This window comes from Engystomops pustulosus, chromosome 6 (genome assembly GCF_040894005.1).
Source record: "Engystomops pustulosus chromosome 6, aEngPut4.maternal, whole genome shotgun sequence".
Lineage (NCBI taxonomy): Eukaryota > Metazoa > Chordata > Amphibia > Anura > Leptodactylidae > Engystomops > Engystomops pustulosus.
Window position 1 is genome coordinate 171,035,737 of NC_092416.1, and position 25,267 is coordinate 171,061,003.

At 45.5% G+C, this 25,267-nt stretch overlaps 1 protein-coding gene across 4 annotated transcripts; it reads left to right on the forward strand.

The window, feature by feature from the left end:
- The first annotated feature begins 33 nt into the window (after positions 1 to 33).
- LOC140064990 (uncharacterized) lies at positions 34 to 24,730 on the forward strand. Of its 4 annotated transcripts, none has more exons than XR_011847845.1 (4): positions 34 to 79; positions 941 to 1,072; positions 24,130 to 24,292; positions 24,557 to 24,730. XR_011847845.1 is itself a non-coding variant. In XM_072112376.1 (2 exons), the coding sequence occupies exon 1, from the start codon at positions 22,255 to 22,257 to the stop codon at positions 23,605 to 23,607; it is 1,353 nt and encodes a 450-aa protein (XP_071968477.1). In that variant the 5' UTR covers positions 22,084 to 22,254; the 3' UTR covers positions 23,608 to 23,708; positions 24,130 to 24,292. The 4 variants fall into 4 exon arrangements, 1 of the variants encoding a protein (XP_071968477.1); XR_011847844.1 differs by lacking the exon at positions 34 to 79 and adding an exon at positions 147 to 545; XR_011847846.1 differs by lacking the exons at positions 34 to 79; positions 941 to 1,072 and adding an exon at positions 21,243 to 22,070.
- The last annotated feature ends 537 nt before the right edge of the window (positions 24,731 to 25,267 follow it).

Genomic DNA, 25,267 nt, shown 5'->3' on the forward strand with positions numbered 1-25,267 from the left:
TACGCCCTCGTGGGCGTTACTTAGACGGTGTTCCATTACACTCTATGGGCGCTGCTATTTGCATGGCCCCGCCCCCGGTGTAGGTTACGTTACTTTGTGAGAGGGGTTAGGGACTGTGTGAAAAGTTCTGACCTGGAGGTCGGGGGGGGGTTGTGCTTCAGAGTAGTGTGGGATCCCATCCAGGAAAGAGAGTGGCGTAATACACAGAGATTCCTGTGTTTTACGAGGCAGTTGTAGTAACAGACACGTGTTTATTAGAGGCTTGTTAAATTCACATGAATGAAAGAGTCTTAACACTTTTAAATGTGCCAAAAATGCACAATGTTAAAGGGATTGGAGAAATTTGGGGGTCAAATAACCTGGTGACATTTTGGACATCAGATCCAAAATTCATGTGACCTGTGCAGCCAATCAATGGTTTCCTCTGATTGGCTGCAGTGGTTGTTTGAATGATGACATCATATGTGACTTGTATGATGTCATCGCTCTAGGACCAGCAGCGACCACCATGGTGTTCGTACCAGATTCAGCAGAGGATTTAATCGGTGGGTATAAGCTATTTTCAGATATTTTACAACAACATCTGCAGGATGAATAAACCAGACAAACCTGCTACTGATATCTGAGATGGAAAATCTGCAATCAATCGGAACCTGTCAGCAGTTTAACCATTAAAGCTGTATAGTTGGGTATTGACCCTGGAAAGAGGGGTAATCAGACCTTTGTGTATGTTGTTAGTAGCAGCAGGACTGTGATACATGCATTTCTATTTTAGGGAACAGGAGACTGTTTTAGTTTCTGAATTTTTAATGCAAAGGGGCCCACTGAGGTTCTGTCGCCCAGGGGCCTTCTGAAAGCGAGAGCCAACCCTGGTTAGTTTGCATGTTTTAAAAAATACCCATAATTGAAATGTAACCTATTGTAACGTCTCTCACCTTAGGAGCCCAGAAAGGTTATTTGCGGATATTACACTACAGTACAGAACCATCTTGCAGGCGTCCAAAACTGCAGTTCACAGAAAAGGAATGTCAGCTCCAACTGATACTTTCTGTCTGTACTTGCTTCACACACAGTAAGTAATAAATTAATATATAGTTAAATATGATGATTGTTTTGGCTCTTTGTCAAATGCAGATTTTTTTTGTAGACTTTTTAGGTGGAAATTTGTGCGCACCTCATACCATTGCTTTTCCTACATATGGTCGGGACTGTAGTGTGTTTGCTCAATTATTTTCTCCTTTTTAGTTTGCATTCACGCGGGCCGTTGGGTGACATATACAGGCAGTCCCCGGGTTACGTACAAGATAGGGTCCGGATGTTTGTTCTTAAGTTGAATTTGTATGTAAGTCGAAACTGTATATTTTATAATTGAAATTCTAGACAAACTTTTATTTTTGCCCCAGTGACAATTGGAGTTTCAAAATTTTTTCTGTAATTGGACCAAGGATTATCAATAAAGCTTCATTACAGACATCTTACAGCTGATCATTGCAGTCTGGGACTATATTAAAGCATCCAGAGAGCTTCACCAGAGGTCACAGTGGGCAGAGGGGTCCGTCTGTAACTATGGGTCCTCTGTAAGTCGGGTGTCCTTAAGTAGGGGACCGCCTGTATACGGACAATGTATATACGTCACAATTACGCCCCCATAGACTGGCAATGGGCTCGCGGTGCTGTACGGGAGCGGTACGGTGCAGCACACGTGCGGCACTGTACTGCTCCGTACCCGTGGAAAGGATAGAACATTCCCTATGTGCACCAAAGTGCGCCATATATCTCTATGGAGAGGGGTGGGGTGACCGGCGCTCACCCCCTCCTCCTCTCCCAGGCGCAGATGTGTGCCCGCCGTGCTCCGGTATGGCAGGCACACATTCGTGTGAATTTAGCCTTAGGCGTAAATGAATGTTACCTCAGGCACAAACATCTGGAAGTAGGAGAATTACAAAGACAAATTAGGTACAAACCAGGATTACTGCTACACAGCGCACTGCAGGAAAAAGGGACAAAAAATTGCACAAGTATCCCAATGCACACAAAATGGGCCATTTACTAAGGGCCCGATTTGCATTTTCCCAACGTGTTTTCCAAATTTGCGACGATTTTTCCTGAATTGCCCTGGGATTTTGGTGCACGCGATCGGATTATGGCGCATCGGCGTCGGCATGTACCCGATGGAAATAGGGGGGGGGGGGGCGTGGCCGAACGAAAACCAGACGGATTCAGAGAAAAAACGCCGCATTTACAAAAAAAAAAGTGTTGCGGGACACGCGCTTACCTTCACCAAGTATAGCTTCGTGGACTCCGGCGGGCCTTGGTGGACATCAGCACAGCAGCGACATCTGGTGGACGTCGGAGGAACTACCTTAGTGAATCGGCCAGAGAGCCGAATCCACCGCAGAGAACGCGCCGCTGGATCGCGAATGGACCGGCTAAGTAAATGTGCCCCAAAAAGTCACTAAAATACAACCAAAAGACGTGCATCAGACTAAGATAAATCTGCCCCATTGACTTGATCCTGGAAAGTAGGGTAATTTTATTTTCTTTTTCAATCTTCTTTTTAAGTTTTATTTATTTTTTGACTTTTTTTTAGGACCCTTAGATCTATTTGCTGGTACATTATACAGTATTGCAGCATACTGGCAATATATCGGATCTACATTAGACCATTCCTTTGAATGGGTTTAATACAATGCAGTTATGTGGTAATCTTGGTTCCGGTGCTGTATAATGTAGCAGTGTAGTGTTCTTTGTTCTGGTAATGTGTCTATGTAGCTATGTAGCTATATGGTTGCGATATGGTAGAGTTGTATAAGATGTAAATTCAATGTGCATGGGGATGGGGCCCATAAAATTTTCTAATGAGGGGCTCCAAAATATCCAGTGGCGGCCCTGGTCCCAGCTAATTTGGGCCATGTTGTGTACCAAAAATAGTGAACTGATAGCAAAATCTTCCCTAAAAGTGAGTGGCCATATCTGGTTTAAGAGTGAAGCCCCTCTTGAACAAGTCTGATGACAAAATGTAAATGTCCTTATTTTACCAAGTGTAACTTGGTATGACCCAAGATGGAAACCCAATGGAACAAGTTGTAGTCATCATTGAAGAGGAGTTTAAGGGCCCCTTTTAAAGGAAGTGGCTTAAAGGGATTGGCCACACAAGTTCTGAGGGCTGATGTCAGGCATTCATGCACTCATTGGGGCTCATTTACTAAGGGTCCAAATCGCACACTTTCATCGGGTTTCGGGACGATTTCCGATTTGGGCCAAATTGCCCTGGGATTTTGGTGCACGCGATCGGATTTTGGTGCATCGGCGCTTGCTTTCACGCGACAGATATCGGGGGCGTGGCCATTGGACAACCCGACGGATTCGGAAAAAACACGGAATTTGTAAAAGAATTTGTGTCGCAAGATCAAGCACTTACATGCACCGGGACGAAAAAGGTGAACTCCAGGGACCTCGGCGCAGCAGCGACACCTGGTGGATATCAGGCGCATGGACCTTAGTGAATCCTGGCAGAACCCGAATCCTCGTCGGAGAACGCGCCGCTGGATCGCGACTGGACCGGGTAAGTAAATGTGCCCCATTGACTTCTTGAACACTACTCCCATTTCGGTTCTTGGGGGGACATATTGGAATCATTGCTCTTAGCAAACAGAAGTGCCGCAGGACCAGGCACATCCCAGGAAATCCCCAAAGCAGCTGCTGGTGGGTCAGGAAGGGAAAGTTTACCAGGAAAAGGACAATATGGGTGACCCTACTAGGTAATGGCACTTGTCCTAGTATACTTTTTTATGTGTGGCCAATCAATTTAAGGCTGACAGTAAGCTCCCCTTGCAGTGTATCCGCCCCTGTATAATGTGACAAATCTGCAGCGATTTTTTTCTGTGGTTGTTGTTTTGCTCCTATAATGGAACAGATGGAGATAACACAAGTGTGAACACGGACTATCGGATTAACCCCAGAACCTATAATTATCACTGTATTGTGATATGTTATATTATATACGTGTTTACATAATCCCATCTAATCCAATTTTTGCGCCTGCTGTTGCTTCACATTTCGGTCTCTTCTAGCTGGTTGTGTCTCTCTGTATGTGGATGTGGATGTTACACTGTAATCAGGATGTAGTGTCTCTTGTCTACATTCCCTGGGGATCATCTGCTAGATAGCACACGAGCGCGGGTCTATGAGGGCGCTGCAGCGAATTCCTCTAAAATTCATCCAGTGACGTATTCCTGAAGTTTGGCAGTAAATTTGTGAAGGTTTTTATTTTTTGGTTTCATCAGCAAAACCAATATTTGTACACGGGGTTAAGCGTTGTATCCTGATCCTGTGCTGATCCAGGATCATCAAATTTGGGAAACAAAACAAACAAAAATAAATCCTAGTCCTCTCCGGTACTAACTAGACACAGACGTCTCTTAATCCTCACCAGGTTCTGGCTCGCTATATACTGGATACTATCCAGTTCTCCCACTGCAGTTATCATAAAGATGAAGCTATGTATCTCCATGGTTACAGACTACAAACAAGCCATGTAGGTTGTCAGATCCTGAATTCAAATGTAAAATTTGTTTGAAACTGGAAACGGATCCTAAAAGAATATCCTCTTTGGCCAGCACAGCGCCATATATTGTATAGTGGCGGTGCTTGGTAACACAGCCGAGTCCCAATCACTTAGATAGGACCGACTTATGAAGGGGACCTGTCTCTCATGACAGCTTCAAACGCCTATTGGTAGGATTTTCAGGTGTCGTGTCCGGATGATGACGTCAAAATAGGTGATCAATAAGGAATCTCGAAATACCTCTTTAAAGGTGAGGTCCCTGCAGTTGTACCATGTAAGCAAACCACCTGACTGCAATGTCTAGCATTTTCAATAACTAGAGACTTATAAGAGATTAGATATTTTGTGTAAACTGTTCTGTTACAATGTATCAGGTTTCACACTCAAGTTACAGAGAACTCACAAAATAAGGAATTCTATGTATTTGCTGGAAAATGAATTCTCCTGGTTTTAAAGGGAATTCTTCTTCTTCTTCCTAAGCAGATAACAAAGCTGAGAAGAAGTATGGGGATGACAGATTCACAATGTGCAGGGGCCTTTCCCGCAGCTTACAGACGTCGTCACACAATGTATTGTAAACATAGAGAGGCCGGGGTGACAGGGAAGGAGATGGCGGTATAATGCTCAGTAACACTACAGTGTAATACCGCAGGGAACTGGATAACATAAGGACTGTACTGATTCACTAGGGATTTGTTAAAGATTGAGAAACCAAGCTCAATGAATGTCCATGGTGTAATTTTTATAAGTAAAGATAAAACAAATCCTGGGGACTTGGTTTTAAAGGGTTATTTCCATCTGGGGATTTACATTTAATTGGATTCTTTTGCCAAATGTAAACATTTCTTCAATTGGATGTTATTAAAAAAAAATGTTCCTGTGTGAAGATAATTTCTCATAAATGCAGCCATGTTGTCCCTTAGAAACGAGATGGCTTCCTTGGATACGGCCACCTCTGCTGGAGGGATTGCACAAAGAAACAAAAGGTTTTTGTATATGAACTGTCCGGGAGTAACTGCAGGTCGCACAGTCGTCCTGTTGTAATGAAAGCTGAAGCCAGGTGGTGTTCAATAGCGCATGTCTGGCCACCGCTGCCAAAATATGAGGTGGTCGTATCCAAGGAAGCTATCTCGTTTCTAAGGGACAGAATGACTACATTTAGGAAAAATTATCTTCACACAGGAACATTTTTTTTTAATAACATCCAATTGAAGAAATGTTTACATATCGCAAATGAATTCAATTAAATGAAAATGCCCATGTGGGAAAACCCCTTTAAGGGATTGGCAAGTCACTAGAAGATTTAACTTGCTGATCATGGGGGTCCCACTCAGTGGTAGGACACACACAAATCATCTGTTGTACCTCCAAATGAATAGAGAAGCTAAGAACACTCATGGGTCTTCCTCTGTATTCATCTCAATGGCGCTTACGGAGATAACTGAGCGTTAGTTACTTCCGTCACCACCATAGACAGTAAATGGACCATCAGCGCGAATATGTAACATCCCAGTGTCAGGTTCGCTAGGGAAAATGCTGGGACTTCTGGTTCTTCTGGTGGTGCCAGCAGCGTTCTCCGAACCCCGGCGCGTATCCGCGCAAACTCGACCTCTCGTCCCGGGCAGCGGCTGCTAAGATCTCGCGCTGTCTAGTAGTTGTGTTCGGAACTGCTGGGACTTGTGGTACCTCTGCATGGTGCCTGGTTGTTTCTGCACCATGAGGGATTAATTCCCAGAAGCTGTCCAGCTCCTATCAGGTTCTGGAGGTGGGGTTCTGGCTGCATAAATTGCAGCTTCACTAGTCACCTGTGCCAGTGTTTGAAATCCCTTCTCCACTCGCTCAGCATTAGGTTTGACTTCTCTGTATCTGTATCTGTATCGTTGTGACCCCGGCTCGTTTTTGACATTGACTCTTTGCCTACTGACTTTGTTCTTGACGTACCCTCCCGTTGTGACTCCGGCTAGTTTACCATTCTTTTGTGGTTTTTATATTTGTCAGTCTGTTTGTGTTTCCCCTCCCACACTTATCCAGTGTATTTCGAGTCTTCAAGTAGTCGCCCCACGGTTTAGCGTGGGGGGGCTATAGGAAGGGACAGAGGTTGGGGAAAGCTCAGGGCACACTATCCCCTGTCTTTTGTGTTACCCAATCCTAACAGAAACACTGGCCACACATAGGTCTGCATCCTGTATCTGACCTGCTACATTCACTCCTTCCATGGAGCCTTTGTCAGCTGTGGTCGCTCAGGTCCAGACCCTAACTCAGTTTGTTCAGGATCTAGCCTCCCGTCTCCAAATTCAGGAATCTATGCAGGTTCCACGGCAGACATCACCGCAGGATCCACTGCCACCCACGCCTGAACCTAAGGTTCCTCTCCCTGACTTGTTTTTTGGTGACCGTAAGAAATTTTTTTCATTTCGGGAGGGCTGTAAACTTTATTTTTCTTTACATCCTCGTTCATCGGGCACAGAGACTCAAAGGGTGAGCGTGGTAATTTCCCTGTTGCGTGGGGATCCGCAAAATTGGGCCTTTTCTCTCCCACCTGACTCTCCATCCCGTTCTTCTCTTGACGCTTTTTTTTCTGCTTTAGGCCAGATTTATGACGAACCTGACCGCCGAGCACTGGCAGTTTCCCACCTTAGATCTCTGTGTCAGGGAAAACGGACAGCAGAAGATTATTGTGCCCAGTTCAGACAGTATGTGACTGACTCGCAATGGAATGACTGCGCCCTAAAAGACCAATTTATGTCCGGACTGTCAGACCGAGTACAGGACTTAGTCTTAGCTTATGCCGAGCCTCAGACATTGGATGATGCTATGACTCTGGTCATCCGAGTTGATCGTCGCCTAAGATCCAGGCGATCACCTCGGGTGTCCTCTGACTGTCAGCCAGCGGCCAGTCTGTCTCCAGGTAGTCCAGAATTGGAATCCATGGAGCTGGGTAGCATCTCTCCTGCACAGCAGAAGCAACATCGGCTGAGACGTCATCTTTGTTTCTACTGTGGAAGTCCTGATCATCAGATCAACACCTGTTCCAAGAGGCAGCAGCAGGAAAACTTCCGCTCCTAAGGCCGGCGCCACACGTAGCGCTTTGTCTGCGCTTGCAAACGCAAATGCAGACAAAGTCGCGCCCACCGGGGCGGGCCTCGGCCCGATCGCGTCGGCGTTTCTATGGGAACGCCTGCGATCGGGAACGAGCCGCCGGTGTTTTGCGGCTCCTTGCCATTGTCTTCATCCAATAACTGTGCTCACGGATCATAAGAACTTAGTATATTTGGATACTGCTAAGCGCTTGAACTCACGTCAGGCTAGGTGGGCCTTGTTTTTCTCTCGCTTTAATTTTGTGGTCACCTACCGACCTGGGTCAAAAAATGTGAAGGCTGATGCCTTGTCCCGTAGCTTCGGGACTCCTGAGCTTCCAGAGGCTACTGACAGTAATATTTTGTCTCCAGGGGTTGTGCTGGCAGCTGTCTCCTCCCACCTCTCCTCTCAAATTTTAGCAGGACAAAGATCTGCACCTAAAGACCTTCCGGAAGGCAAATTATTTGTTCCTCTTTTTTGTCGTTTGAGAGTGTTGGAGGAGACGCATTGCTCGGTGTTGGCAGGTCATCCGGGAATGCGGAGTACCTTGGATCTCTTAAAAAGAAGTTACTGGTGGCCTCACATGACTAATGATGTGCACGCATTTGTCCAAGCCTGTCAGGTCTGTGCACGAGGAAAGACTCCCAGGAGACGTCCTGAGGGGCCTCTTCTTCCGCTTCCAGTTCCCACCAGGCCGTGGTCTAAAATGTCTATGGATTTTGTCACTGATCTGCCAGCATCTCAAGGCTATACAGTGATTTGGGTGGTAGTGGACCGTTTCTCTAAAATGGGACACTTTGTTCCATTAAAAAAGTTACCTTCAGCCGAAGAATTAGCTGATTTGTTTATACAGAATATTGTACGCCTCCATGGTATACCAGATGATATTGTGTCAGATAGGGGTGTACAATTTGTTTCCAAATTTTGGCGAGCATTTTGTTCTAGACTGGAAGTTAATTTGTCTTTCTCGACGGCGTTTCACCCTGAGTCTAATGGTCAGTCCGAGAGAATGAATCAGGAGATCATTCAATATCTGCGACTCTTTGTCTCGTACAGTCAGGACCAGTGGGTGAAATTCCTTCAGTTGGCAGAATTTGCTATTAATAACCACTGTAGTTCGTCCACACAGGTTTCTCCGTTTTTCTGCAATTATGGTTTTCATCCTCGTTTCTCCTTTTCATCTGTGCCTGTCTCTAATATTCCTCGAGCGGAAGCTATTACATCCGAGTTGCGCTCGCTCTGGTCACAAGTTCGGGAGAATATTCAGAGGGCACAAAATTCTATGGTCCAACAGACTGAAAGAAGGCGCACTAACTCCGATACGTTTGTGGTGGGGGATAAAGTGTGGTTATCCACGAAAAACCTTAAATTGAAGGTCCCCTCTTTGAAGTTTGCGCCCAGGTTTGTAGGTCCGTTTGTTGTTACTCATATTGTTAACCCGGTTTCCTTCAAGATTACACTTTCAGCAGGGTGGCGGGTTCATAACACCTTCCATAAGAGTCTTCTGAAGCACTATGTTGAGCCTGTTTTGCCTCTTCCTGACCCTCCTTCTCCATCTATTGTAGAGGGGAATCTGGAATTTGAGGTGGAAAAAGTTATGAATTCCAGATGGGTAGGTAACTCCCTGCAGTACCTGGTCCACTGGAAAGGTTTTGGTCCTGAGGATAGGTCTTGGGTTCCGGCTAGAGATGTTCATGCTCCGCGGTTACTCAGGTTATTCCATCAGGCCTATCCTCAGAAGCCATCTTTAAGATCTAGGGGTCCGAAGGCCCCCCGTCAGGAGTGGGGGGGGGGTACTGTCAGGTTCGCTAGGGAAAATGCTGGGACTTCTGGTTCTTCTGGTGGTGCCAGCTGCGTTCTCCGAACCCCGGCGCGTATCCGCGCAAACTCCACCTCTCGTCCCGGGCAGCGACTGCTAAGATCTCGCGCTGTCTAGGAGTTGTGTTCGGAACTGCTGGGACTTGTGGTACCTCTGCATGGTGCCTGGTTGTTTCTGCACCATGAGGGGTTAATTCCCAGAAGCTGTCCAGCTCCTATCAGGTTCTGGAGGTGGGGTTCTGGCTGGATAAATTGCAGCTTCACTAGTCACCTGTGCCAGTGTTTGAAATCCCTTCTCCACTCGCTCTCAGCATTAGGTTTGACTTCTCTGTATCTGTATCTGTATCGTTGTGACCTCGGCTCGTTTTTGACATTGACTCTTTGCTTACTGATTTTGCTCTTGACGTACCTTCTCGTTGTGACTCCGGCTAGTTTACCATTCTTTTGTGTTTTATATTTGTCAGTCTGTTTGTGTTTCCCCTCCCACACTTATCCAGTGTATTTCGAGTCTTCAAGTAGTCACCCCACGGTTTAGCGTGGGGGGGCTATAGGAAGGGACAGAGGTTGGGGAAAGCTCAGGGCTCACTATCCCCTGTCTTTTGTGTTACCCAATCTTAACACCCAGGCTCCATATTTGCAAAGAGTTTGTATGTTCTCTCCGTGTTTGCGTGGGTTTCCTCCGGATCCTCCAGTTGCCTCCCACACTCCAAAGCATACTGGTAGGTTGATTAGATTGTGAGCCCCATTGGGGACAGGGACTGATTAGGCAAGCTCTGTACAGCGCTGCGTAATCTGTGTGCGCTATATAAATAAAGGAATTAGTATCATTATTATTATTCCCACTGGGGCCAACAACATAGAGAGGGCAGCAGGAGACAGGGAGCTGGATGAGTGAGACACAGACTGCAGATGTCACTTCCCCCTGGGACTCATCACATGTTGCTGGCAGGGACCCAGATAATGTGAAATAAATTTTATAAAGTATTTTATAGTATGCAGAATGCTGACAAAGGTATTTTTTAAATCAGCATAGTATAGGCTACTGAGACCGGTCCCCAGCTAAAAATGACATTCCTGGTGACAGGTTTGCTATAAGTGCAACCCTGATGAGGATATATCTAGCAAAGTACAAAATAATATTTATAATAACCCTGGGATCACCAAGGGACACATGTCATACAAGATACAAAACCAGTGTCCGCTATGTCCCTTTAAAAACTAGGGACACAGAAGACATGGAATGACATCACCATTGCCAAGAATTCCACTCATTATTACGGTTGATTAAACATATTTACAAATTATAACTAAAAAGACACCAAATGTAAAGATTGCTAAATAGAATAAGAAATCCAGATGATAATTAGCAAAGAAGATACTGTACTGCAACAAAGAAATAAAGAAAAATATACAAATATACATTATACAATCATGGATTGAGGATGACCTGATGACGAATTAAGCAATGAATTGTTTGCTATTTTCTTCCTATAGGCATCCCACATCCACCTGAACCCGAAATGTCCAGAAAGTTCACGGTCCATCTATCATTTTGATATTAAATTGATTTTGATTCAGGTTCTCCATAAAGCACATCAGCCCATATAACAGTGATGGCTAACCTATGGCACTGGTGCCGGAGGTGGCACTCAGAGCCCTTTCTGTGGGCACTCAGGCCATCACCAGAGATGACTCCAGGTATCTTCCTGCAGCCCCAGACAGCCCAGGACTTGCTGTGCATAGAGCTATTTAAAAGTGACAGCGCTACATGGGACTACAGGAGGAGTGGGAAGGTGTTGTGACTGAGCAGGGAGTATAAATCACAAATAAAATTTCTGTGATGGCACTTTGCGATAAATAAGTGGGTCTTGGTTGTAGTTTGGGCACTCAGTCTCTAAAAGGTTCGCCATCACTGCCATATAATATTATAAAGGACATTTGGGGAGATTTATCAGAAGTGTCTAAGGGCAGAACTGTTCTAGTTGTCTATGGTAACCAATCAGAGCTCAGCTTTCATTTTCCCACAGCTGTTTCTAAAATTAAAGCTGAGCTCTGACATGGTTTCCATAAATCTCCCCCATTGTCTATATAATAAAGCCAGCTCTGCAGATGGTTAGCGCGGTGTCATCACAAAATAAAAATCTCTCCCAAAATCCAAGGAAGAGATTTGCCTATGGCAGTGATGGCTAACCTTTTAGAGCCTGAGTGCCCAAACTTCAACTAAAAGCCACTTATTTATTGCAAAGTGCCAGCTCAGCAATTTAAGCGGTAATTTTTTTTCACCTTTTTCTTTGACAATTTTCAACCGTTCAGCCTCCTAAGGACACCAACACAGTTGAAAGGAGGAGGCCAAATTCCCCTATCATTGTAGGAAGATTCTGTAGGAAGATTCTTTGAGTCCTGTCTGGTGAACTTCATGCTGGGGCGATGGCCTAGGTCAGTGATGGCAAACCTTTTAGACACCAAGTGCCCAAACCACAACCAAAACCAACATATTTTTCGCAAAGTGCTAATGCGACAATTTAAGCAGTAAATTATTTCTCCCTGCTCTTTCGCTGATTTGAATTGTATAGGCACCTGACGACACCCATACAGTAGAAAGAAGGAGAAGATGTTTGGATTATCATTGTAGCCTCCTTCTAGGGTCCTGGGCTGCCTGGGACTGCAAGAGGCGTTGTGTCCTGCAAACTCTACCCTTCGATGATGGCTAGGGTGCCCATCTAGAGGGCTCCGAGTGCCACCTCTGGCACCCGTGCCATCGGTTCGCCACCACTAGCCTAGGTGCCCACAGAGAGGGCTCCGAGTGCCGTCTCTGGCACCAGTGCCATAGTTTCGCCACCACTGGCCTATTGCGTTCACACAGCCCCCATGGCGGTGCCCTGCCCCTGCAGATAGAACTGTGGCTTAATACAATTTCCAACAGTTAATAAAAAAAACTGAAGTAACTGGACAACCCCTTTAAGTAGCTATAAGTGATGAGATGGGTAGATTGGCTATTTTATAAGCTTGCTGAGTTGAAAGTCAGGCAATAGCTTGGAGAGGGCAGAAAAGATATGAAGTCAGAGGCAAGAATGGGGTCAAGACTGGAGGTCAGGGATGAGTTACTGAAACAAACTGAAGTCAAGATTAATGGAAACAGTCAACAGGCAGGAATGATGAATTATCTTTAGATGGAACCTATTGCTCAGGTATCTTACTGTGGAGGACTAGGGATTGACTGGGGAGGATTTGGGGGTGTCCTCAAACTTGGGGGCTATTACAAAGAATCAGAGGGAGGCAGACCTGGCTCTTAGGCGTAGGCAACAACCGGGCTCGTATACAAGGGAACAATGGGCAATTTAGAAGAGGATAGGAATAAGGGAAATAACAAATCTAAGGTTCCTACCGGAAGAAGATTCCTGGTAGTATATAGCAGCTGCACTCAATGAACTATACAGCAATGTTCTGTACATCTAATCTCCTGACCTCTCGCCTTCATGGAGGTTCACAGACCTGAGAATCTATTGCACAGACCTGCAGAGGATAGGACATTGCCTTTAACCTAGAGCAGACAGACCTCACCTGACCGGTGACCCGTCCTCCCTCCCATCGGCTCATGAGACGCCTTTGGGAGGGGACTACTTTTGGTCTCTGTAAAGTTGTTCAGGAATTTATTATTTGTCTGAAAGATAGTTAAGCGGAGAGGCCGTCAGGACCATTTGCTGATATATAAGGCTCCCTGCGCACGGTTGCAGCAGATTTTTCACGTGCAAGAAATCTGCTGCGCATTACACTTTCTTCACAATCAATGACATGAGCTGCAGTTATTGAAAAGCAGCAAACTTAAAGGGCACCTACCACCACAAATCTACCTATAAAGGTAGATCGGGTGGTAGGTGAATCAATGGGACGTGAGGATAGCCCTTTTAAGGGCTAATCCTCACGTCCCCGCACTTTTTTGTAAACTTTTATTACTCGAATATGTTAATTTTGTTATGTGGCTACTTGGGCGTGGAGTAGCCGCATCTGAGATTACACGAGGCGGCTACTCCACGCCCCGGTAGCCACTTTACCCCTCCTACTCACCATGTTCGGCGCGCAGCTGCTCGTAGCTGCGCGCCCTCGCCCGCCGATCCTGCCGTCTGCGCATGCGCAGAACAGCAGGCCCGCGCCTGCGCGGTCACTGCTCCGAAGCCGGGGCTGCACAGGCGCGGGCCTGCTGTTCTGCGCATGCGCAGACGGCAGGATCGGCGGACGAGGGCGCGCAGCTACGAGCAGCTGCGCGCCGAACATGGTGAGTAGGAGGGGTAAAGTGGCTACCGGGGCGTGGAGTAGCCGCCTTGTGTAATCTCAGATGCGGCTACTCCACGCCCAAGTAGCCACATAACAAAATTAACATATTCGAGTAATAAAAGTTTACAAAAAAGTGCGGGGACGTGAGGATTAGCCCTTAAAAGGGCTAGCCTCACGTCCCATTGATTCACCTACCACCCGATCTACCTTTATAGGTAGATTTGTGGTGGTAGGTTTCCTTTAAAGGAGTTGTCCATGGCGGCTTTCCTCCAAAGACAGCGCCACACCTGACCATGGTTAGTGCCAGGATTGCATTTTGTCACGGGTGTTCCCACGACCCACATCTCTGGTCGCGGGCGCTCCCGTGCTCCTCTCCGTGGGAGTCGCTCTTCCTGGCCTCGATCGCCTCTCCGCACTCCTGCTCCCGTCCCGGCTTCCCAGCACGCGCGTCCCCGTCTCCTAGGGTGCGCGCTCGTAAATTTAAACGGCCAGCGCACCCTGATTGGCACTGGCCACTTCCCAGATTCTGTTAAGGACCAGGTTCTCCCGGCATTCCCCGTCGGATCTTCGTGCTCTATTCAGTCGAGAAAGCTTTGTCTTGTGCCTTATGTCTGTGATTGGATTCCACGTTGTGACCCCGGACCTGTTCCCGTTTTGCTCCTCCGCTGCCAGCCCTGACCTTCTGCTCCGTCTCTGACCCTGAACCTTTGCCGCCTGTCTTGACCTCCAGCCTGTCCCCGACCCTGAACTTGCCTGCTCACTTTGTACCTCGTCCTTGGATGCAACCGCGGACAAGTGGCACCTGTGGAGACCTGGTGCAGCAAGTCCAACCCGCTTTGCCTCAGGTGTCGCCTTGTGTCATCTTCCGCGGTGGTCCAAGGGGTTCTCTAGCCCAGAAGCCTGTTACAGCTCAGCTGCATAGAAGTGAATGTTTGCAATACCACACACATCCCATGGTCAGGAGCGGAGCTGTTGTTAGAAGAAAGCAGCCATGTTTTTCAACCCTTTGAATGGACCCCTTCCTTCCCCTGGACCCTTGGTTATATGCTATGTCATATGGACATATCCTGTTGTATTTATACAAATGCCTCATTTCCTATCGCTGTTGTCTAATATGGCCCTAAACGAATAAAGAAGCCAAAACTGCAACATGATCTCAGAAGCAGCAAGAGCTTCAGACGTCTTGCCTCTGGGACAGGAAGAAGATGTCAGATGTAGAGATGTGTAATACATTGCAGGTCCATGTGTACTATCACCTACCCACTATGACTACACTGCAGGTGCTTTGTCTTCTATAGTTATAGAGGCTCAAAAAGTAGGATGTTCCTCCCTAATGTCACCCACCTATTGATGAAAAGTTCATTTCCAGGGTCTAAACTAATATCTACATGTATTTTGGATGCAGCATATTACTACTTATCTTTTTTGTTTTAATGAAGTAGCTTAGGCTCATTTCACACTACCGTCAGGATTTCTATTTATTTACTTCTGTTACAAATATTTAACGGATGGTATCTATCATAGATGTCATTTAGATCATTTTAGATACCTAATTTCTACCCCTGCAACCCACGTTCCAGGTGGCCGGCACACCCGTGCCTCTCCGCGGCCCCTGGCTCCCCTTTGTGCCTTACCTGTCCGTGTTCCAGCTCCGGCAGCCAGGCGCGAGTTTGCCTGATGATTCTGTACTTTGCCTTGGCTCCACCGCAGACAAAGTTGCGCCTGTGGAACGACCTGGTGGTACTCTATATGGGGCTGGCTGTATACTACTTGGGGCTGGCTGTATTCTATATGGGGCTGGCTGGCTGTATACTACATGGGGCTGGCTGTATACTACATGGGACTGGCTGTATACTACTTGGGGCTGTCTGTATACTACTTGGGGCTGACTGTATACTACATGGGGCTTGCTGTATACTATATGGGGCTGACTGTATACTACATGGGGCTTGCTGTATACTACTTGGGGCTGGCTGTATACTACTTGGGGCTGGCTGTTTACTACTTGGGGCTGTCTGTATACTACTTGGGGCTGGCTGTATACTACATGGGAGCAGGCTGTTTACTACTTGGGGCTGTCTGTATACTACATGGGGGCTGGCTGTATACTACATGGGGGCTGGCTGTATACTACAGGGGGTTGGCTGTATACTACATGGGGATGGCTGGCTGTATACAGGGGACTGGCTGGCTGTATACTACAGGGGGCTGGCTGTATACTACATGTGGATGGCTGGCTGTATACTACAGGGGTCTGGCTGGCTGTATACTAAAGGATGGCTGGCTGTATACTAAAGGGGATTGGCTGGCTGTATACTACATGGCGCTGGCTGGCTGTATACTACAGGGGGCTGGCTGTATACTACATGGGGCTGGCTGTATACTACAGGGGGCTGGCTGGCTGTATACTACAGGGGGCTGGCTTGCTGTACACTACAGGGGGCTGGCTGGCTGTATACTACAGGGGGCTGGCTGGCTGTATACTACATGGGGGCTGGCTGGCTGTATACTACACCCTCGGCTTATACTCGAGTCAATAGGTTTTCACCGTTTTGGTGGTAAAATTAGGGGTCTCGGATTATACTCGGGTCGGCTTATACTCGAGTATATACGGTAAAAGATTAATGTCATCCTTTATGGTCAGTCAGGCATCATCCGTTAGGATAGGAATCAAAAAGTACTTCAAGCTCCGTCATTTTTTCCATCCAAAAAAAACTAATGAATGTCTAACAGATTATAACGGATGACATAAAAATGAACATCGAATTCAATGGGATTTATTGTTTTAAAACTCTGTTTATTCATTTTTTTTATTTTTCCAAGCGTACAGCAATGGCAGCTTAGATACATGTAGATAGTATATAGTTCAGCTTAGATCTATATGCACAGTAGAGACCTCTATAATATTTAACATGTTCCATCTGTACACTGCGAGAAGTGATGGCGCTCGAGTTTACCCCATGACAAAACGACACGTTTTTTAGCTGAACTTTATATAACTACTACAATTGAAATTGAAATTCGGATGTTAGTAATATCTTCTCTGCTGACATCTAGTGCCCAAACTGAAAATCACAAAGCGCCACGTTTTATTTTCAGTTCTATGCTGTGATTGGTCCCTAGGGGGAAACAAGATTTAGCAAAATAAGGCTTAAATCTATCATTATAAAAGTGTCGTTAGGGAAACCTGTCTTTTGCCCCATAGCATCCAATCACAGTACAGATTTCATTTTATTTGCTGCTTCAGGTAATTGAAAGCAGCGCTGTGATTGGTCATTATGTGAAACATATTCTGTTTGAATATAAAGACAGGAACATTTTTGTAAAAAGTTTTTGGTGCATAGGGAATGGGAAATCTAAAGATTTGGGACTTGTGCTGCTTCTTACTGCTAAATACATTCCTAATTTTGGCTCAAAATTTTTTAAAGTGTTGAAAACAATGGGGTAGGAAGGGATCCATCAATTGTGGCCCTGCTACCTGCTGATCCATGTGGCATCATAATATATGGGCCACTAGAGGGACCTCCTAATTCTGCATTGGGACACTAGGGAAAGAGGAGGATAATATACTGTTTGGGGGCACTAAGAGGGTAATTATACTATGTGGGGCACTAAGGGGGTCATTGTAGAGGTTCACTCTACTATGCAGTATTCATACCATGTAGGGATCACTAAAAGGGAATATACTATATGAAATCACTAAAGTGGGTAATGGGATGGGATGTACTGGACCCACTAAGGGAGTATAATACTATGTGGGGTCCCTAATGGGGGTCCTTGCACTATTGGAAGACAAAAAGAGGGGTATTTTACAGTGTGGTAGTCACTAAATTGAGGATCAGATTGTGTGGTGATGCTCAAGGGGGGGATTAGACTTTCATTAGAGGTGGGATTAGGGGTGTGGCTTAATATTTATCACTTTGCAAGTTAATTTTGGGATGGGGATGAGGATCCTTAGTAGCATAACCCCATTTATGAAATGTCTGGGATAACGTGACATTATTCCAGGATCAATCTGTTCCAGTTTAGTTCTGACCTTTGGGTCACCGACCTGATTGTGCAAGTGTAATCCCGAAAAATGTTCATTTTAGATTAGTAAATGACATGAAGTTATCTGAGGAAGAATTGTATATCTAGGTTACAGGGAGTCTGTCAGCAAGGCAATGAGGCTGCACACACACAATGGGGGCGTATAAACGGGGCCCAACAGATTCACTCTTGACCTCAATAGTAAAAATAAAATATAATTATGACCCAGAAATGGTGATAAACATGACAAATATTTGATATTGCAAAATCTCTTTATAATCCCTGTTATCCCTACAACTGATGGTCCCTGTGCATCCACTATTAACCCCTTCTTGTTACCTTCAGATATCTGTAGTCACACAGATACATTCATGGGGGAAAAATGATAGCTTCCAGAATGATACAATAAAAAATTGGAAAAAAATTGCTGTTCCCTTAAGGGGTCATTGAGGAGGGGATGCCCCCTTTTTTTTTTTTTTTGTTTAATTGTCTTTTTATTGATTTTAAAATTTTTTAACAGTACATGAATTATTAGAACATGGAGTGCATACACCAGAGGAGATAACAGTTATGACTACTGATCTTATGTGAAAATTCACGGTGCAACATTCCGTTAACATTTTTAACCCAAACATCATACAGAGTAACATAAAACCCAGGGTGGTGAAACCCCCCAGTTAACTAGTATAATCAGCAAGACAAGGGAAAAACACACAAGGAAAGGAGGGGGGGGGGGTGTTTGGTCGGTACCGTAAAAGTGCTACGATGTCTCCCGTCATTTACTAAGGGCCCGATTCACGTTTTCCCGACGTGTTACCCGAATATTTCCAATTTGCGCCGATTGTACCTGAATTGCCCCGGGATTTTGCCGCATGCAATCGGATTGTGGCGCATCGGCGCCGGCATGCGCGCGACGGAAATCGGGGGGGCGTGGCCGAACGAAAACCTGACGTATTCGGAAAAACCGCCACATTTAAAAACCGAAAATGTGTCGCTTGGGAAGCGCTTACCTTCACTTGGTCCAGCTCGGTGTATTCCGGTGCGTTAAGATGCTTTTCAGCGCAGCAGCGCCACCTGGTGGACGGCGGAGGAACTACCTTCATAAATCCCGGTCGGACCCGAATCCAGCGCAGAGAACGCGCCGCTGGATTGCAAATGGACCGGGTAAGTAAATCTGCCCCTTTGTGTCCTTAATTGTCTTTATTCCTCCAGAAGTCATCCCACGGCGCCCAGATTAAGTCAAAATGCTCCGTTTTATTATTCAGTAGGGCTGTTAAACGCTCCATAGCGCGAACCTCTAGAATCCTAGCGTTAAAATCTGCTTGGGCCGGGGGATTTGCCTGTTTCCACCTCGAGGAAATAAGACATTTTGCAGCCGTACGGAGGTGCAGGAGTAACTTAGAGTTGTATTTACCTAACGCCGGGACATTGATATTTAGAAGATAAATGGCAGGGTCAAGGGGAACCTCGCGGCCCAGAACCCGTCCCATAACTGAGCTCACCATTTTCCAGTAATCTTGTAATTTAGGACATGTCCAGAAAATGTGGGGGATATCTGCTCCCGGAGACCCACATCTCCAGCAGGCATCGCCAGTGTTGGGATAAATTCTATGCAGTAAAGCTGGGGTGTGATACCACCACATCAATATCTTGTACTGGTTCTCCTTATACTGTATACATTGCGACGATTTGGCCGCCTTTTCCCATATCCCTTTCCACTCTGAGGGCGGCAATTCCTTACCCAAAAAACTCTCCCACTTTGCCATGTAATCATGTCTGGGATGGGTATCCGGGTAGGGGTCATTCAATATGATATATATAGCTGAAATAAGACCTTTTGTACCTGACCCTATAATCCGCTATACCTGCAAAACGAAATAGTCCTGCCGTGTGCCAGGGTCTTGTCATGGTCCCCGTGAGGCTGGAGGGTAGAGCCGGGTTGTACAAAAAGGATGTCATGGGGCACTGTTCAGAGCACAATGGGAACTTTTGGGTACACTTTAGCCATATCGCCCTTGTATGAGTCGGAGGGCCTAGTAGGGGGGAAGGAGGTGATTTGCCAGCTGTCGCCCAGAGAAAAGCGTTGGGATGTATTGGGGCACTCCAGAGCCTCTCAATCTCCATCCACCTGGAGTAGGCTAAGAGCGTTGACCATGCCGGGATCCTACGTAGTTGTGCCGCCCAGTAATATTTGAGCAGGTCTGGTACCACCAGGCCTCTCTTCTCTTTGGGTTGCGTTAAGATCTTTTGGGATAGTCTATGTCTTCTGTGGGCCCAGATGAATGGGGATGCCCCTTTAAGAATGAACATGCAAAAGCAGGTGCTAAGTGAATTATATCATAGTCCAAAGGTCACTGGAGTTTATTAAGGACACATAAAATACGCCCCTTTTTTTACATAAGACTTGTTCCTGGTAAATGAGATTAGTATGTCTGAGAAATACTGATGACCTTTCACCTCCTCCAAAACTCAGATTCTCTTGACTGGGAGTCACAGATTAAGGTGAAGACTAGTTAGAATTTTTTTCTCTAACCTTCACCATTCCAGGGTCGTCCACTATCAGCAAATAATTGATATTGTTTTTGTATTAAAAAGTCATACAATTTTCCAATCTACTTTCTGTATCAATTCATCTTGGTTGCCGCTTCATTGTTTACTTCCTGAGGATAAACATCGGCCCCTGGTCAGGTGATGTCACACAGGTGCACAGCTCATTAAATCCCTGGTCAGGTGATGTCACACAGGTGCACAGCTCATTAAATCCCTGGTCATGTGATGTCACACAGGTGCACAGCTCGTTATATCCCTGGTCATGTGGTGTCACACAGGTGCACGGCTCGTTATATCCCTGGTCATGTGATGTCACAAAGGTCCACGGCTCGTTATATCCCTGGTCATGTGATGTCACACAGGTGCACAGCTCATTAAATCCCTGGTCATGTGATGTCACACAGGTGCACAGCTCATTAAATCCCTGGTCATGTGGTGTCACACAGGTGCACGGCTCGTTATATCCCTGGTCATGTGATGTCACAAAGGTCCACGGCTTGTTATATCCCCAGTCATGTGATGTCGCACAGGTGCACGGCTCTTTATATCCCTGGTCCTGTGATGTCACACAGGTGCACAGCTCGTTATATCCCTGGTCATGTGATGTCACACAGGTGCACGGCTTGTTATATCACTGGTCATGTGATGTCACAAAGGTCCACGGCTTGTTATATCCCCAGTCATGTGAAGTCACACAGATGCACAGCTCATTATATTCCTGTCATGTAATGTCACACAGGTGTATGGATCATTATGGCACACAGACTAATTAGAGCCTTGTGTTATAATGAGCCGTGCACCTATTTGATATCACATGACCAGGTGTATAATGATTTATGCGCCTGTGTGACATCACATGACCATGTATATAATGAGCCGAGCACCTGTGTGACATCACACGACCAGAAACATAAGGAGCTGTGCACCTCTGTGACATCACATGACCAGGGATATACAGGCGGTCCCCTACTTAAGAACACCCGACTTACATACGACCCCTAGTTAAGAACGGACCTCTGGATATTTGTAATTTACTGTACTTTAGCCTTAGGCTACAATAATCAGCTGTAACAGTTATCACAGGCGTCTGTAATGAAGATTTAGTGTTAATCCTGGTTCTTATGACAACCCAACATTTTTAAAATCCGATTGTCACAGAGACCAAAAAAACTTTGGGTGAAACTACAATTATAAAAAATACTGTTCTGACTTGCATACAAATTCAACTTAAGAACACACCTACACAACCATCGGAATGCACTGAAGTTCACCGTCCTATCGTGGGTGAAGGTAAGCGACACTTTTTTTTTTTTAAATGCGGCGGTTTTTCTGAATCCATCAGGTTTTTTACGGCCACGCCCCCCCCCCCCCGATTTCCGTCACGTGCATGCCGGCGCCGATGTACCACAATCCGATCGCGTGCGCCAAAATCCCGGGGCAATTCAGGCAAATCGGAAATATTCGGGTAACACGTCGGGAAAACGTGAATCGGGCCCTTAGTAAATGACCCCCATTAAATTACAATCCCTTTAACCAATATGTTATCAAGTGGAAGGTCCCAGAATGTCTACTTGAGTCCAGGACCTCCCACCTGACCGTTAAAATGTTTATTAGCATATTGGGTGCCGAAACGAACACCTCTAACTGCTGGGAAATGGTGAGAGCTTGAGATTAAAAATTCCAAGTGAATCAGTGAAGCGACAATTGTTATAAAAATGATGAATCATGAAGTTAAATCGATCACTAGTAATACCTAGTAAGTACCGTGTTGTTTTTAGTAGAGAACACTTTTTACATTTTATTTCTATAGAAAATATACCCTGTTATCCAATACTGCTCCCTGCAGGTAATACTGCATCTCCAGGGTGACGTTTGTCTATGTCACAATCAGAGAACGTGTTGTAGAATGTTAGAGATTGTGGATGCTGTGAGAGTGAGATATGGAGTTGACGGAGATGGCGACATGTGATAGAGAGCCAGGAGAAATCCTGTTATTTCATAGACACATTGCACCCATTTTATTTTTATCATGTGGTGCTGAACTAGAAGACATCCTAGACTGGGATGAAGAGTCACAAGACTTCAAAAGCTGGGATAAATACCTGGAAGAAGTCCCCACATGGGAACCTGGTGAGGTCCCAACCTCGGATCAAGAACTAGAAGAAATTCTTACTATGGATCTAGAGGACGATGAGACCCAGACCCAGGAAATAGACTTGGAACATGTCCAATTTCTGGATTTAGACTGTGATGAAGAGTCAGAAGAGTTCAAAAGCTGGGAAAAATACCTGGAAGAAGTCCCCACATGGGAACCTGGTGGGATCCCAACCTCGGATCAAGAACTAGAAGAAATTCTTACTATGGATCTAGAGGACGATGAGACCCAGACCCAGGAAATAGGCTTGGAACAGGTCCAATTTCTGGATTTAGACTGGGATGAAGAGTTCAAAAGCTGGGAAAAATACCTGGAAGAAGTCCACACATGGGATATAGAACCTGGTGAAGTCCCAACCTGGGATCAAGAAGTAGAAGAAATTCTTTCAATGGATCAAGAGGACAATGAGAGCCAGAACTATGAAATAGGCTTGGAACAGGTCCAATTTCTGGATTTAGAGCCGGGTGAGGTCCCATCTTTTTATATTGAAATGGGACAGGACTCACCGATGGATTCAGAACCAGGTGAGGTCCTACCATTTGATTTGTTATATGAGAGACACATTGAACCGATTTTATTTCTATCCGGCGGTTCTGAAACAGAAGACATCCTGGACTGGAATGAGGAGTCTGGAGAAGTCCAATGCTGGGACAATGACCTGGAAGAAGTCCTGACATGGAATTTAGAGCGTGGAGAGGTCCCATCCTGGGATGAAGATCTCAAAGAGATTCTCAATATGGATGTGGAAGATGATGAAACCCAGACCCATGAAAAAGGGTTGGCACAAATCCAGGCCTTGGATTTAGGGCCAGTAGAGGTCCAATATTATGATTTAGGAATGCCATTACTGAGCTTGGAAGTGAGAGAGATGAGATCATCAAATTTACAGACGGCAGAGACCTCCTCACTGGATTCTGGTATGGAAGAGATTCCCTCATTGGATGAAGAAATGGGTGACAGCCCATCATTGGAATCTGAATCAGGAGAAAGCACCTCACTAGATTCAGACACAGATGAATCTGTATCCTTGGAGTTTGATTCGGGACAAATCCCAGAGAATACGTATATAGACATTGAGAATACCCCATGGCATGTTCACGTACAAGAGATACTGGACCAACTTTTAGAACCAGATTAGATCTTGTTCAAATACTTAGAATGGCCAGAGATCCATTGCTGGGATCAATAAGATATGAGAGACATAAGACGAGAAGCCTCCGAACACAGCATTTCCCTAAGGTAAGTAACTTTCCAACTTTTGCAGCCTCTGGAAACTAGTGAGAAGAAGGCACAGACTTGTATCTTCTGATGACCCAGTCTCCAGTGGATACAGTGATTTACTCAATGGTCAGGAATTAGATCTTGTACCAATTATCAGGACCTCTATGGGGACAAAACCATTACAATGAAATCATATATTAGAGATGTGTCCACATATCTTATTTTTGGGTGAAAACAATGCAGAGTAACTGCAACATGTGAACAGATCCCTTAGTATCCAGAATCCTTATTGAGATCCCCCTATACATTAGTGGGTTCCACCATTACACAGACTTGTCTAAATGCCATCAATGCACATGTAATAAACCTAAACAAATTCTACCTGAAATATTACACAATATTTCCTAAAAAATGTTTTAAAATCTAAACCCTATTCTAGATGTATTTGCAAGATAGAATAATTTTTGGACACAACGCATCTTTTTGGTATGAAGACAAGTTGATTTTACGCTTCAAGGCCAGAACATTTCTACCGAGGTGACATAATGAAAATGGATGTGACCTGGGATCCGTATGTGACCCGAAAGTTCTTCAAGGCACGAGTAAGTTTCATTTTCAAAAATGTTGCATGAGATGTCCATATGTATGTGCTACCTATTTGTGCCTTATGTATAGGTCACAAAGGAGCCATACATAGGAAGCCTCAATGGCAGAGCTATAAAAACCCATAATATGGCGGTGGGTGTGAAGCCTGACACTGTATATCCTGGATGACCCTGCGCTACATTGTCATATGTCCCTCACCCCAATCTCTGAGAGATTATGACAATGAGACTCACCCTATGTATTGTCCTCTTCTCTTACAGAGAAAACTGATAGAATGGATAGAAATATCCCTGGAGGATGACGGAGGAGCGATGGCCGCATTACCGATTTGGAGTGAAGACACCGTATTATCCGGACACAACCCCCTGCCATAGATCCTATGAGCCGTCTGGCCCCGTCACTTAATAAAGTCTGCAGTGCCCTGCGCCGTGTGAAAGCCCTTTGACTATTTCATTCCAAAAAAAAATGTTTTACTCTATGGCAGTGATGTTTACATTGTTGGGGTAATTTCCAAGCCTGTGGTATCATCATATACACTGGCGTCATTGATGGCAATGGCGTTGATGTCTCATTTTCTATTTCATTTCAATTCTATATGGTGCCATTTAAAAAAATATGTGATCTGCAAAAAACAAGACCTCATACAGCGTAGTAGATACAAGTAAGGCTAAATTCACACACGCGTGTGCCCACCGTGCCATAGCACATGTTCTATCTTTCTACCGGCTACGGGACGGCACGGTCCCGCACGTGTGCTGCACCGTACCACTCCCATCGGGCGCTGTGTGCCCATTGCCGTCTATAGGGGATGTATATGCGCCGTATATACGTCAGCCGTATATATACGTCCCCCATATGGCCATATGAATGTAGCCTAAATACATATGGAAGGTAAAAATTAAAATGAACAGGTAGAGGATAAAGGGATACTCCCAAAATGTATTTCCAACCTTAGGAAATGGGGGAGGGAG